Source organism: Gasterosteus aculeatus, chromosome 12 (assembly GCF_964276395.1).
Source record: "Gasterosteus aculeatus chromosome 12, fGasAcu3.hap1.1, whole genome shotgun sequence".
Lineage (NCBI taxonomy): Eukaryota > Metazoa > Chordata > Actinopteri > Perciformes > Gasterosteidae > Gasterosteus > Gasterosteus aculeatus.
In genome coordinates, this window is record NC_135700.1 from 18601465 (window position 1) to 18617422 (window position 15958).

Here is a 15958-nt window from a genome sequence, read left to right on the forward strand (position 1 = left end):
CTACTTTGCATTGCGCCCGTCGAAAGAAAGGAAGCGCATGCACACTAGAAAGAAAAGGAAAGTGAGCCTTCTCTGAAAACTTATGTCATCAAGCTCTTTCATTATCTAACGTTAACACCCGAGAGATCAACGTTGCCTCGAAGATATGGGTTATAATTGCTTTTATTGGTTTATTGTGTGAGAGAACGAGCCTTTGATGTATTTAAGGGACCAACCTAATGAATCAGTGAATGCAGAAACGGCCTATCCTGGGAGCTGATCTCAAAGAGTGTGGTGGTGGTGGGGGTGGGGATGTGTATGCGAGCGTGTGTTTGTGGAGAGGGGAGGGGGGTGTTGGAAGTTTCAACAATGTGTTCTTTAGTTGCAAGCATTGGTGAACAAACAGGGACTCAATCGGGCACAGTTGGCCAAAGAGCGGGAATAGGAAGGCATGGTGGGTAATCAAGTGTAAACATCCTACACAATGTCGGACGGAGAGATGCCTGACCTCAAGAGTTATGGGAGCAGGCTAAAAAGGAGGGGGTGGGCTTATTTAGCAAAAAGTGCTTTTGACCCAACAGTGACCGCTCCACTAGCACCCCACCACCGACACACACAAGCCCGCCGGTCGTTAATCATCGTCTGAGTTGAGAGCGGGCCTTGTTTGAACTGAATGGCGAACACGGCTCCTCCTGCATGGATTGTGTCCTTTGCGATTTTTGTTGACTCATTACTGAGACTTTGTAGCAGCTTTTTAATCATCTCATTTGCTCCCTTTTGAGGCCGGTGCACAGAGGGGGGGGGGGGTTGTCGTGGAGGGCAGGAGAAGCCATGTGGATCTGGTTACCCCCGGTGTTTCCCACAAAAAGTCATCACAGACTGAAAGTTGAGAGCGCGTGTACCTTGCAGCAGGTTTACTTGCGTTACCAGTTTAAACTGCCCATTGTGCTCCCAAGCTGCCCACAGACCCTCCTCTACGTTCTCATGTCCATCAGGTCAGTCGGGTTAACTGCCAAAGGGAGGCAGCAGGGAGGAGGGCAACACTACCTCATCTCTGCCCCTCTGTCGCTCTGGAGCATGCGCAACACATTGGAAGAAAGGGAGAGAAGTATATACTACAGCCATTTGATGAGCAGCAGGGCAATAAATTCATTAATCATCATTATATGCCTCATCAAACTCTTTGCCAGCCTCTCCATGGGAGTTACACAAATTAGCCAGTGAAAAAAGCAGTGATTTTAGAGGAGCTAGGTAAGTGCTTTTTGATTGCTTTCTTGAACAATGCTTCCCCTGACAAGCTAATAAATCAGATCTTTCTATACTTAAAGTGCAGCTACTGTGAACCCAATCTGAGCTCCCCAAACACAAAAAGGGACTCTACGTGGGACAAGGGGTTTTACTACAGCCGAATCTCTTTCACAGATTTGTTTTGGATTCCTCCTCTTTATTCTCCAACAAAGAGGCCCGGGTACAAAGCTTTTGATAACTGAATGAACTGGTGTTATGTCTCCAGATGCAACCAGGGATTTTCTCATATTGGATCAAAATAACCTCATGTTTGACTATAGATGAAAAAGGAGAAAAAAAAGACTGAGCCAATAGTGACCATATGGTACGAAATTCAATTAGCTTTTCTTTTTTTCGCTTTCTTTTTTTTTAAGCAAGTCAGGTTTTAAACATATTAGCACAAGGGCGACGCACGGGCCGATGCTTATAGCTGCCGCTCGCCCACTTTGGTTCCGTACGGGGGGAAATCTTAGCTGGCAGGTGATGCATACCTACTACAGCGATCATATCCTTGCATCCAGATGGCCATTCCATGCAAGACCAACGAATCATCCATTCGACCGGAAACGGCTTCTTTATTGAAAATGAGGTCAACGGAAGATTTGAGGCTAGTTTGCGGCTGACCATTTCGGCCTCCTCCAGGTATTAGCTGCGCCGGGTAGTGTGTTAGATGGGAGGATTTGTGCGGGAAGGGATGCGGTTGGAGGGGTTAGCCATCGGAGGGGGGGTAGTTAGGGGTGGTCTTTATCTGTTTAAAGCCCCTCTCTGATGAGATTACCTATTGGAGTTGGCTGTAAACCACTCTGTTAATCAGGCTGCAGCAGCCAACACACTCCCACTGGCATGCAGCCACCACTTGATTTTTTTTTTTAGGATGGGTGTTTTTTTTTTTATCTGTGTCTAAAATATTCATATGTCAAGTGTAACACTTGCAAGCACAGAGAAGAAATATAAGCTAATTATTTTTATTTTCTATGTTTAGATTTTGACCAAAACCAACAGCTACCTGCAGGCACCAAAACCAGAACAGCCGGCGTCCTGCATCTCGGTTGCACGGGTTGCGGGTCGCATCACTAGCAGGCACTTTACTAAATTGGCTCGTAGACACCGTGTCACATGGGGGCCCATGCAGCTTCCCTTCCCATTGTGTGGGAGTTGGAGGGCCAGTCTGGAGCAGCGAGTTTTGAATGAGTCCTGCAGTGGCGGCGCCTTCTCGCCCCTCCTCATTAGGGTTCTCTGCGCTGAACTGAGTGCTTCTTAAAATAACTTGGGGAGGGGGGGAAGGGGATAAAAAAAAGGGCAGTGCCCCGTTTATCTCCATCTTGGGAACTGATCCAATTAAGTAAGTGCACATTTGCATCCATCAGACTATACCAAACTGGGAAGAAAAGTGGAAAAGCTCAGAGCAAACAAAAGGGCCAGCAGTGAGAAAAGGTCCATTTCTTGTGCAAGGTGGTTTGGAGAGGGTAAAGTGTCCCAGATGAACGGTGGATAATGTTGATGTTACGGGCAGTGTGTGTGTGTGTGTGTGTGTGTGTGTGTGCGCACGGGCATTATAGCGGTCATTAGGACAGATATCTGTGTGGTAATGTGGAGCAGATGTTGAGAAGAAAGGGATCATTTAAAAAGGGCAAATGTAAATAAACAGTCAGGCAGCCTGGTACCCCTCCTCCCTCCTGGACCGTGTGAAGTCACTGAAAGAAAACACTTCATCAATCTTCATCACAACCGCTGATATTGCAATATCAGAGGGCATTACAGCAAATATGTTGACGTCCCTTTTTATGTTTCCACGAAAACCACATCTTTTATTATTACCATTTAATAACAAATCTACAAGTTACACATCCAAAGATCACGACTACCTGGAACAGCATGTGTGATGAAAACTGCTGTAGAGGATGTGGAGGATCACAAAACACAGGCATTAATCAGTGTTGCTGAACCTGCTCACCTTGTGAGAGAGGAGGCAGGCGAGGACACACAGGACCCGTACCGAGTCACAGGAGAGAAGAATCTGCCGCCGTCTCCTCCCACGATGCTGCACACACTTGCTGCTCTGTGCAAACCTTTTGGGCCTTTGGCGTGGACTTTTAAGTCCCTCCTGCTGGCGTATGTGTTTTTAATGTGTGTGTGTGTGTGCGCACAGGTCGCCTTCTCCAGAACGGGCGCAGTAGCCCCTCCTCCTCCTCCTCCTCCTCCTCCTCCTCCTCGGTGTGAACGCCGGGGAGCCCTTACATGGCCACTGAACACAGACCCTTTGCAGTCACGGGGTCAGAAGCTCACGCCACACTGCTGTCAGAGCAGATTGGTCAATGAGCCGCTCCTCTCAAGGAGTCAAGGTGCTCACAGAATAAGGCTCTGTGGGTATTTGTTGGTGTTAAGTCATTTCCACATTAGAGATAGAGCGTGATCGTCCCATTCTGGAATTTAAACGTATATTATATAGTTTGGGTTTTGCATTCCGAACCCGATTTGCTAATACAAGCACACGTAAATAGACTTATATTTGCCACAGGACCTGAATGCCCCGATTCTCCCAACCTCCACCCCTGGCCTCCTAGGACTTCATCGTTCATCACTCTTCGTTAGTTTTTTTTTTTTTTTTTTTTCCCACATTTCCCCCCCCCTTCTTCATAGAAATGTTTTATTTATGTTGGGGAAGGGGGGGGGGACACTTAAACCATCTCACAGCTGAAAATTACACGTGTAATCTCTCCCAGAGGAACTCCACGGAGAAATAGAAAAACAGACCATGAAGTGCAAAAAAACAGTGGTAAATCACTCTGTGCCACCTTATCTGGGTCGCTTTAAAGGGTGTTCAAGACCGTTTTATAACTCCACTTAACATGAACACTGGTGCCAAAGCTTTAGACTCAAGTTACGTAGACACTTTTTTTTTTCTTTAATGATTCCAAAAGGTGGGTTGACGCATTTCTGCAGTCAATTGTTAAATGTCCAATTGAATCAGTTTTACAAGTTGTATGGCCCAAACACGACTCACATCATGTCAAATCAAGTCTTCTGGGAAGTCTTGCCAGAAGAAATATTGTGTCCTCAATTAGCCTTCTCATTTAGGAAATAATGATGATTAAGTAGCCATGAGTGAGCAGACGTCCTCACTAAATATGAGCCTCTCACTTCTTAACATTTGGAACATAATGAAAAAGAGCTGACTGCAAAACTCGGGGCCAAATAATAAACTATTTGTTATTGTGCTTTTAAAGCCACATAGAATATGCTGCATATGCTTTACAATTCTCACAACCACAGACGGTCAATGTAAAACGTCACAATGAGATGTGGTTTGAAGCGGAGGGCAATTTTTTTAAAGGAAAAATGAAGGAGAGACAAATACCTCAACAGCCAACTGCATTTCAGACCCAGATATAAACGAACCGCATTTTTGCAAGAAGAAAAAAAAACAAACAAACAACACCCTCTTTTTTACTTTAACCCACTTTATACCTCATTAGGAAACGACCGCGTTGCTGATCACGCGCAACCGCCGTCAATAATCTGCGCGCGTCAAATAGCGGGTGTCTTCTTACACATCTGAGCAAAATGTGACCCCCGACTCGTAAACGACGTGCACAGTGTGCAGACGGACTGCGGGTTGTGATCCGGCCGCACTCGGTCCCCTCGGCGCTGTTGGAAGTGTGTTCATCAGCAGGTTTTGGTTTCACCTTGTGATCCGACAGAATACGGGAGGATCTGAGAGGCGTTCACGGACCTGTCCGGTGGCAGGTGTCTATAATCCGTTTGGTCCACAGCGCCCGAGTTTCATCACAAGTCTGCCCCTGGTGTACATCTTTGGCCCAAACCGGTTCCCGCTATCATCAATGGCATTTCAGATAAATATTGTTTTCTTACAACAACCCCTCCGCCTAAATGTCTGTTATTGGAAAAGGGATGTTTGTAGCGGGCGATGGAGCAGCATTAGCACCTGTGATGAGTGTCCACCATGATGCTAAGATCATTACAATAACAAAAGGGTTTGAAGGGGCAACGGGTGCAAACTTTCAACATTAGATCCAATCGTGTCGAAAAGAAGCAACTGCAGTATTCTTTCGTTATTCAGCCTATTGGCACTATTTCCAGTCACTAATGAAACTCCCCTTGGTGACACAGGCACTGCCGTAACGAAAGAGAAGCGTTTGCTGTTGCTGTTCTGACAAAGAAGATAGTTTTTGTGTTTGCTATATGCAAATAAATGACTTATGATGCATTTTTCGATTGGCAAAAAATGTACATTGTAGTCGTTCAGGTCAAAGCAGCAGTATTCACCCTCATAGTTGATTCAGCTAATGTAAATACATCTTAAGTTGCGGCCTTTAGAATTAATGTAGCCTATCCCGTGGCCTTTATTTTTGGAGAGGGGGAGGGGGGGATCTTTAATTGATATGACGACAGTAACAAGAAGCATTTTTTTCCAAAACACCCCGGATCGTCTGAGACCTCAACAGTAACAAAGTCGGAGTGAAGGGTACAGACCTTATCCTCCTCTTTTCTTTCCTGCTTCTTCTCCTGTCGGATTATTTCCCCCTTTTCCACACGTGGGAACGGTTTCACCCCTACTTAGTATGCTCACATTGTAGCAATCCCAACAATGAACCGACACGCCATTCAAGCCAAGGGGAAGCCAGGGAGCAAGTTGTATTAAGTTGCAGGGAGCATCTCCCCTGCAGGCTATATGCCTCTGATGAAGGGTTGCACATCCTCCCGCTCCGCTCCTCCAAGTAATCACGGGGTTAATTGACTGGCTTTCATCACGCCCAGAAATAGAACAAGTATAATCAACGATCAAATATATATCCAATATTTTAATTAGCGAGATATTTTTCTTTTTTTGCACACGTTGCGATGTGCTAAATAGTCGCCATGTTGAGCTGAAACACAGGGACATCAGATAAACTGTCGATATAGGCTATAAACATTTGTTTTATTAATTGCATAATAACAATACTAACGATAATAATAATAATATGACCAATATTAATTATTATTATTAGTAGTACGTAAGTTAATCAATTGCATAAGTAACCCCGACTCAAGGAGCATGTGTGATGCATCTTCTCCCACTGGGTGATTTAAACATTTCTTTTTTGGAGGGAGTCAATTTTGAAATAATTGGGAGAAGAAAATCCACATTATAACCTAAAATATGTAAAAGAAAATGGTATCCGTAGCAAAAAAAAGTTATATTAAAGATCGTTTTATTTTGTTTAGGTTGTTTCACCTCTGAGAGGAACGACAAACAAGTTAGGTTAAGTTAATCTGAATAGCTCTGCCGCGTTTAGTTTGTTGTAACCCCTCCTCCCCCAAACACACACATACACTCACACGTAAAACAAATTGTCACAGTGTTTACCTATAGTCCCACACAGAGGATTTACACCACACAAACAGTGTGTATATTGTCCCTGTGAAACATGACTTCTTCAATCAATTCCGAGAAATCGACGCGATAACTAATAAAAGTCTTAATACTCTCCGAGGGGACATCGCATCGAACAGTTCAAACCTCCGGGGATCGGCAAAGAAAAAACATAATTATGCTATTTAGCCGGTTGATGTGTCGCAATCACTGCTCCAGCACACTCTGTCAGATTAAAATAGAGGGCCCGAGTAGAGGACATTAAGGCTAAGGGAATTATAGAAACCTCAGGGGAGATTTCCAATTGGAGAAGGGGAAAGTAAACTATAGAGATTAATGGCAGCCATAAACAAGATCATGCTGTCCCACTTCAGTGGAGGTCAACAATAACAGCATTAATACTAATAATAATTATTATTATTATTCATAATAATTGGTATTATAGTAATGTACCATTTAAACTGCAATGTAATATCCACCAAATAACCACTGCATAAACTAATATTCAAGGCGGGTAGTTCAAATAAAAACATTAATGGGCCTATAAATTATATTATATATTTTTGCTATTAGCAATAGTGATCATCAGTATAATACTAGATTTTGTTATATTGTACTTTTAGTTGGTTGAATGTATTACTCTAACATTAATAAATCATCAGCAACAAAACAAAATGTAAAATTCAAAAGCACCTCGCTTTTTTCAATTATGTTTTTTTGCTCTGCATGTCCGTCAAGTATGTAATTTGTGGCTCTTTTTTTTTTATCCATTTGTCATAGTTGCTATAATCCTCATAATAACTGTGATCATTGTGTGTGTGTGTGCCCCATTGGCTCCACTTCCTTTTAACCAGGCCATTTGATCAGGGATGGGTTTCCGTGACGGATTAACAAAAGAGTCCCCCTGAAATTAGGAGCAAGTGTGACACCTACCTGCGGAAGTTGGAAGAGTTAGCGGACAGCGCCGGGCTACCGGCTGCACGGTGTAAAACATTCCGCGTGTCTCTGCATGTGCATGTGCATGTGCGTCACAGCGTTCTCCCCTTTTTCTCCAGACATCAGTGTTTCACATCCAACGCGCCATTACAGGATACTCTTCATTAATGGTATATAATAGGCCAGTATGTTCTAAATGCATGGTCGCGTCCCTTTTTAACAGCTTTGCCACGCCTTGGAAAATAGTAATGAGCTCTAAATTTGGCATAAAATCGAGCTCATTACCGGAGTTCACCACCTGATTGCTCCGCATAAAGCACGATAGGTAATTGGGTTAAACGACTGCGCCTCGGTGTTGTTGTGATATCAATATCCACGTTCACAAAGATGCTCAAGGAAGAAAAAAAAGGGCCCACGTTGTATTCAAAGAGAAAATAAAATGGTGATATTTCCCGGACCGATATTGAGTGTCGATTCCAACATTCTTCAGTCACAAAAAATAATAAAATAAACGATATATTTGCAGCAAAAACGGAAGATGAACTCTTTTATTGTTTAGAGTTTCCAACATCCATATGCTGAATGTAGTAGGCCCTTCCTCTGTCGTTTGTCAGAGCTCTCACTCCCAAAAGCTTTTTTTTTTTTTTGGAATGGCAACTACCATAGAAAAATCTGTCACCGTACAAAATTCAATTCATATTGTGTAGATAAATTGGCCTCGAAGTACTTTTGACACATATCAGGCGAAGCCAATGGCTCACCAAAAATAATCGCTGCACAGGCATTTTTTTTTTCTCCATAATTTACTTCAAAGATAGTGTGTTGTCCATTTTAAATACAAAAATGCTACATTAAATATACACGTTAGTCTATAATACAAACAGACTCAGGTGGCTGCAGCAATTAAGACCATTCTCTTTACACTTTATAATTAACCATTCAGAAACTAAAAATTTGAAGATAAGCATTTACTCTGAAAATATCTGCTGTCAGAATTTGCTTCATCATAATTCTTTTTTTCTTTTCTTTTTTTTTTTTAATGCAACCACAAAAAAATAAATAAAAGTCCGCAGTGAGTGTAAAATAAGCAGGTATTAAATGTTTGACATACCTTTCTTTAGTTCATAAGGGGAGTCTTTACAAAGATCTACCTGCGTTTGGCTTCTGACTTTCTGGCTCTCTCTTACCAAAGCCTCTGCTCTATTCAACACAGTCTGGTTTAATCCATTGAAATGTGCCGTGGAGCCCGTGGTTACCGAGCCATGGTTACCGTGAAGATGTCCAAAACTGCCCCCATAGTTCGTGTAGCCCGGGTAGAAAGGGGAGGTGTAGTACAGAGGCCTGGATAGCACCGTGCTGTTGGGGAGCGGGCACTGAGGGGAGGACCGCGATGGAGACGCGTTGGTGCCCATCGCCGCGATCTGACCCAAACCGGGGCCAGCCTGTGGGCCCTCGCCGCTGCCCTTACACCTGTCTGTGGAGGTGGCGATCTCCGCCAGGGACCAGAGTTTTGGTTTCGGGGCCGAGGGGGGCGAGTGGATAACAGAGGTCGCGTTGCTGGTCACCGAGCCCGTCGCCAGGCTCAAATCTGACGGCTTGTCTTGCTGCGCGGCGGCGGCCTGGTTCCCTCGGGGCAGCGCCGAGGGAGACGACGTGGTCGGTTTCGCGGAATCCGGCAGCAACTCTGTAGTCCGCTCCTCCGGGTCTTTTAACTCCGAGTCGCTCAGAAGGGGATCCGTGTCTTTGCCATGGGTCTCCTCTTTAAATCTGTCACAGCCCGTGTCCCCTGGGTTCAGCAGTTTATGATCTAAAAGGACAAAATGAAGAATGGAGTTATTGCCAAATAAGCGTGACATTAAAATGTTAATATAGCTGTAACATATGGTTTTTTGGGGGGGGGGGGGGGGCAATCGCGAGGCAAGTGAGCAGCATTGCGAAATGGAATCGGGTGCATGGACACAATTATGCATAATTCCCTTTAAAACATTTCGAACATATCCCATAAATTGCCCTTTTTTTTAAACTTGTGATATAAAAAAAAAATAAGGCGAGTGAATTGAAAGAGTACAGCAGTATTCCGCGAACCCGAACAATGTGATAGAAATTGATAGACGTGTGAGCATAAAGTAAGAAGACTATTTTGATTTACAAATATATATTTTTGCTAGTGAAGATTATCGCGTCGGTCGTAATGGTAATAAGCATTCGCCAAACGCTCAAAGCTGGAATATAATGAGGGTACAATGGCAACATTTTTGCCGAATACCCAGCGCAATACACCAGCTGTATCCTTATTATGCAGTTAAAGATAAATTGACTGCTAAACACTTTGCGTCACCAGCAATTTCAGCCCCCGAGAAGTCAAACGAGGGGAGTTCAAGGTGATTATTATTTAAAGCAATTGTCCCATTATAAATAATATACCACCATTAACCAGCAATCAATTTTGCACCCTGAGTGGAAACGACTGTGATGAAAAATTGATGATTTTTTTCCCCCTCTTTTCTTTAGCCTTTTTTTTTCTTCTTCTCCTCTGCACCACCAACCTGCTTCTGTGTCCGTGGAGTCTCCCTTGTCCGTGGGCTTGTTTGGCTCGTCGTCATCGTTTTTCTCCAAATCGATATTCTCGTCTTCCTCCTCGTCCTCGCTTCGGTTCCGGGGGGTCCAGGTCATCTTGTTCTCCTTCTTTAGCCTCCGCCTGGCGTTGGCGAACCAGGTGGACACCTGGGTGAGGGTCATCTTGGTGATGATGGCCAGCATGATCTTCTCGCCCTTGGTCGGGTAGGGGTTCTTGCGGTGCTCGCCGAGCCAGGCCTTCAGGGTGGCGGTGGCGTCCCGCGTTGCGTTTTTACGATACGCCGGGTCACCGTAAGGGTAGGAGCCCAAGGGTGCTGCGTAAGGATGGTATCCGATTGAGCCCGCCATGCCCGTGGTGTGGTCATAGGGAGAGCCCTGATAAAGGAAAATACAATTGAGCAAAAAAATGTTGCCCACATTTTCTGGAATGCTTAAACAATAGTTAAAAGGAAACACAAACATGGACACACACACACACACACACGCGCGCGCGCGCATGAGCATGTGCGCACTCGGACACACAGGGGAGCACACACGCACGCACGCACACACTCGTAGACACACTTACACACACGTATAAGATTACACTGGCTTTAGTCCAGCAGTTTAAGTTTAAGGTTAATGTGTATGGAGTTTATTAGTTGAGTGGGTATTTGACATTTGCTCAGCATTTTTAAATTTATTTTCGTATTTACGCATCATGTCGGCATGCAGCCGATTGTATTCGTGCCATTAGAATCCTACCAATTGAACTATGCACAGTGGGCCGAACACTAATTTGCCTATTCTGCTGGGATCCTCCTTTGTAGTTTAGAGCCCCGTCTGAATGTGTTGCCTATGCTGCCATGACAAAACAACAACAACAACAACAACAACAACCAAAAGATCATTTCCCCAATTTTTATTGTCCGAAGTTATAATATGTCATCGTAACAACTGGCACAAGGAGTATGTTAAGAAGTAAACACAGAGCCATGACGGGGAATGCGCTTGGATAAAGCTTCGACTACACGCACTGTCCACGCGTTCTCATCAAAATCCACCATTTCCTTGGGAACCGCACACAACACAAGTTACCACACTTCTGTTTACTCAACAACATGTCTTCTGGACCTCACATTCTGTAATATTATATCCACGCACTCCTCCGTGACGCACGTTTCCCCCTTAATGGTTTGGCACCGCACGCGAGCACCGTGCGTATTTTCGACTTCTATAACGAGTTGATACATCTTCGCCAGTGACTCCTTATTTATTAAACGGAATAATCACCTTTAGTTTACTCACCACGTACGAGGTGAATGTGGCAGCCGCGGCCGCGTCCGCGCTGTATGGCAAGTGGGAGTTGTAGCCCGGCGAGGCGCTGGTGAACGCGGTAGATCCGGCGTAAGGCGCAAAAGCAGATCCCGAAGAGGATCTCCCAAGTTCCTCGGTCCTCGGTCCCGATATCACGCTGGTGCTGTACGCGGGGCACGAATACAGGGCTAGAGACGCGGACGGCTGGTACAAGTAGCCCTGCGGATACGCCATGCTGGAGCCCGGAGAGTCGGAGCCACTTAACTTGCGCACTTTCCTCCCTTTTTTTTTAAATTTTCTCACGCGCTGCTGTCGGAGCGCATAGAACCGTGTGTCTGCAGACCAGCTGCCTTTCCACCCCCTCCTAAATGACAATGGCGAAGGAAGGAGGGGAAGAAGAGAAAAAAAAAAGAAAGTAAAAGTGATTAAATAAAGAGAGGCTTAGGCGTTGGGTGGATTATTCTGCCCGCAGCCAGCCACTGTCCGTCGGATGTGTTGCCTCGTATTGTTTTGTTTTCTGTGGCTCCCTTATCTGAGCTGCACCCTCGATCTCATGCCCGGCGCAGAAGTTTTTTTTCTTTCTTTTTTTTTTTTTTTTTTTACCCGTCGGACGGGGGGCTTTGCTTGGGAAAATGTCCTGCCAAGATGCTAAGTTGAAAAATTGAGGATCCTGACGCTTACTACGCTCCTCCTCTCGGGGTGTAGTCACCGAAGGAAAAAGCGAGTTTATGCTGGGTAACCACAGCCCTGCCCAAATCCATGCTCTCTCTCTCCCTCTCTCTCCCTCTCTCTCCCTCTCTCTCTCCTCACCCCCTCCCTCCCCTTGCATTAACTAACAATCCGTCTCATTCTCTATTTCTCTATTTTTTCACCCTTTAACAAGGCTCGCCGCAGTAAGGCTCAAGCGCGCCTGGCAGCCCCCCCTTTGGATGGCGACATCACGCGAGTATTTCAACTCCCAACTTTCTTTCTTCTTTTTTTTTCTTGTCGTCTTTTTCTCCCTCCCTCTCCCTCCCTCCCTCCCCCCGCATTCACGAAGCCGTCACTCTCACACTTGATCAATAACAAACCGGCTGTTTGTGAGCCCGGATGTGGGGAGATGGGATTGCAAGACACCGGCAGGAATAAAAAAAAAGCGCGCTCTATTGCGCTGCACTGTTTTTTTGTTAATCTTTCTTTGTTCGTAAAAAAACAACAAAAAGTCGTCATTTTAAGTATGTGCGTTAAATCTACAGGCTTGATGCGCCGCGATCTCCGCGCGACTGGCGTTTAAAATCCGCAATGGGAGCTTTTTTTTCCAAATGGATTACGGCCGTTTTGTGCACGTCGACTTTCTAACGCCAGACGAAATGTGTCTTTGGTAAGAAATGTGTCCGGCGAAAAGTCAAAGTAAGATGGCGCAAGCGGCACCTGGCCGAACGCATCAATCCGAACAGCTGCTGTGCGCAAACAAACTTTGCATTATTGACGTTTGTGTGCTGTGATTGAGAATAATATCCGGCCTCCGCCGAGTTTGGACGATTAACTGTGGCGACGGCTAAATAGGGTTTTTTTGCGATATATATCCTGGGGGGTAAACCAATCTGATACACACTCCCAGATCGCCATAAACCTTCCAACCAGGGCAGATTAGTGCCAACTACGCCAAATCCGCCTGGACCAGTAGATGTAATCTCATTTGATCGCTGCAGATACGTTTCAGTGCTGAAATACAGATTTAATATGCCACTGTAAGCGGCAAGTACCTTGTTTGCGTCCGTTTCATAAATATTAAACGTCTGCTATGCATCGGGGAAGGCAAAAAAGTTATTAATTAATCATTTGGAGAGCTTTGTAATTAAATGAACCTGCTTTGCGTGATTGCGCGGTTGCTTTAAAAAAATGAATAGTCCATCACAAATATTATTCACTTTGTATCAGCCATCTACAAGGCGTTTTCATGCTGATGATTGACTTTCCAGTTCAAGTCTCAGATAAGCCGAAAGGGATCGCTGTAGGCGCTGCTAAAGAGTGTGTGCACACGCTGTCACGTGCTATTTTACGCTCTGAAAACCTCCAGAGCGCAAAGAATGATGACGCGGGTACAGTGAGAGAGAGAGCGCGAGAGAGAGCTGCACAAAGCGACCGTAGCGTAATCAGATGACAGTGTGACGATGAGACCTACAGTGGTGTCACAAAGCCTCCTGCAGTGTTTTAGACAATCAACTAATTACTGGAATTTTTCCTCACATGAGCAGCAACGGGACGAAGTGTATTTGAATTTTGCGGCAGCTGACATCTCTTTGATTGCGTTGCATATGAGGGAAATAGTATAACATCATCTTTAGGGCGAAAGGTGTCCGTTACATTATTGTCTGACAAAAAAGAAAAATCCCGTATAGGATGTTTGCCGCGTGAGCCGCTAACAAAAGTACCTGCAGAACGGGCGACAATATTATTATTATTATTATTATTATCATTATTCTAATTGTTATTATTGATTCCATAAAAGAAGCGTCTGTCGTGCGTAACGCGCTTTGGTTCAGACTCTGAAGTAGGAGGAGGACCTATAATTTGAGATCACGGAGCCTATAATAGGAGTTGGTCATGGCAACTGCTCCCAACTCTCAGCACTGCCCCGATAAAGGAGGAGGTGTCGGTGAGTAGAGTCTTGCTCATTTTGCGCTTTAAAAAAGAAAAAAAAGCATTAGAAATGCTGCGTATGCGTTCTAGATGCGTTAAAAAAAATGGGCTGCTCCCGTCGCAAATGAGGCGACCCGATTTCAAATCGCCATAAATGTTGTTTTGACGACGTCTAAACTTGTGTCGCTTCCTCTTCGTCACCGCGTCGTCGTCCTTTTTTTTTCTTCCCCAGAGAAAACGAGCGCGCGATTGACGAATGAAAAGGGCTTTACGTGGCAAAGACGGTGCGAATGAAAGACGATGCGCGCCACTTACGACGCCCGAGGGAGCGCGCGTAATCTAAATTGGATATAGGGGCCATTATTACGCAACATTATGCGTTGAGGTGGACTAATTGCGCGTCCGGACGAGTTCAACAGTAAGTTAACGTCGACAGGTTTCTGGCGCGCACGAGGTCAGCTGAACGGCTCCCCGAGCCTTTTCAGCGGTATTCAGGGGAAAGAATAAAATGCTTGAAGTATTCATGGGATTTTTTAACCATTCTAAATCTGTGTCCTAAACCGATTAGTTGACACCAATTTTTCTTTGATGTATTAGCTGAGGGCTTTTGCCACTTGGAAGCCAATTGAAATTCAAAACAGTTTTCGCTCCAAATGCTTTGGGGAGATCTGCTGCAAATAATGGATGTAATTTATTTTTGACCTTGCATTTCTATTTTTTTTTTTGGGGGGGGGGTTATTAAATGATTAAACACATATGCACTATGCTATTTGACTAAACAAATGGCATCCTTGGCTTTTATTGTTATTAAAGCACAGAAGTCATTTCCCCCCTTTTATCTTTGCATTATGAATATGAATGGCATTATTGTTGTGTTAATAGTTTATAGCTTCAGCTGATATAGTTACACAGCTGTTTTCTAAATTTGTGTGTTTTTTATTTGTTGAGGTCCATGTTGAGGAAGTCTTCTAATGTCACCAAGCAGTGAAATGCACCCCCCCCCCCAAACAAACACACACACACACACGTACACTTAGCTGACTCTGACCCCAATTACATTTAAACAAAGTCATATTTTACGCTCAGTTTTGCATTATTATAACATTTCTTTTATTCAACTTAAATTAGCATTCTCCTGGTTTTCGGGATGATTCTGTTCACACTGAAAGCTTTAGTGTTTTAACAGGTGCATCTCAGCTTGCTCATGGGCTGATACACAAATTGTGATTTGATGATTTTACTTGACTTTGAAAAATGACACAATGAGCCAATATGACTTTGAGGAGAGGGAATCCATTTTCTGATCTCCTCTCGGTTCTCTTGATCTCTTTTTTTCTTTTATTGACCTGAATGAAGACGTATGGAGCAGAAGTGTGTGTTCGGTTGACTCCTGATGAGGCCTGTCTGCCTCCCCCCCACCACCCCCCTTTCTCCCTGCTCCCCATGATCCCTGCAAGGCTGAGTGGCAGGGCTCTGGATTGGCTAAGTGATGAAATGATGACCCTATTATGAGAAGCGACTCCAAAATGAGAGGTATCAGAAGAAGATTGCACCATTCTCTCACTGCAACGCCGTCCTCCCGCACCAGACTGCCGGCTGCGCAGATGATGATTGATTCGCTCCAGATGGATCGCAGGAAGCACCCATTGATTTCCCAGTGTTTTATCAAAAATATTTATTTACATTTGTACCCACAGCTTCGCCCGCGACCCGCTATTCCAAATGAGGGATGTTATAAAAAGGATAATTCTCCCTCCTCCACGACAAGACAAATTACCCGTAATATTATTATTTCAGAAACGAGCCAATAGCATCAGTGACTAAATGGATATTGACTGCAGCTCGTAGTGTGACTGTGGCCTCCTTCACCCTGCTGCAGACTCC

General features: G+C 44.6%; 1 protein-coding gene across 2 annotated transcripts; it reads right to left on the minus strand.

The window, feature by feature from the left end:
- Positions 1-8363: 8363 nt before the first annotated feature.
- irx5a (iroquois homeobox 5a) lies at positions 8364-15731 on the minus strand. 2 transcript variants are annotated; one of them, XM_040167696.2, is made up of 3 exons: positions 11444-15731; positions 10126-10531; positions 8364-9386 (listed from the first exon to the last, which is right to left on the minus strand). In XM_040167696.2, exons 1-3 carry the CDS (start codon positions 11684-11686, stop codon positions 8674-8676), a joined length of 1362 nt encoding a protein of 453 aa, XP_040023630.2. In that variant the 5' UTR covers positions 11687-15731; the 3' UTR covers positions 8364-8673. The 2 variants fall into 2 exon arrangements, with proteins under 2 accessions (XP_040023630.2, XP_040023621.2); XM_040167687.2 differs by having other exon boundaries at positions 11429-15731.
- Positions 15732-15958: the final 227 nt, after the last annotated feature.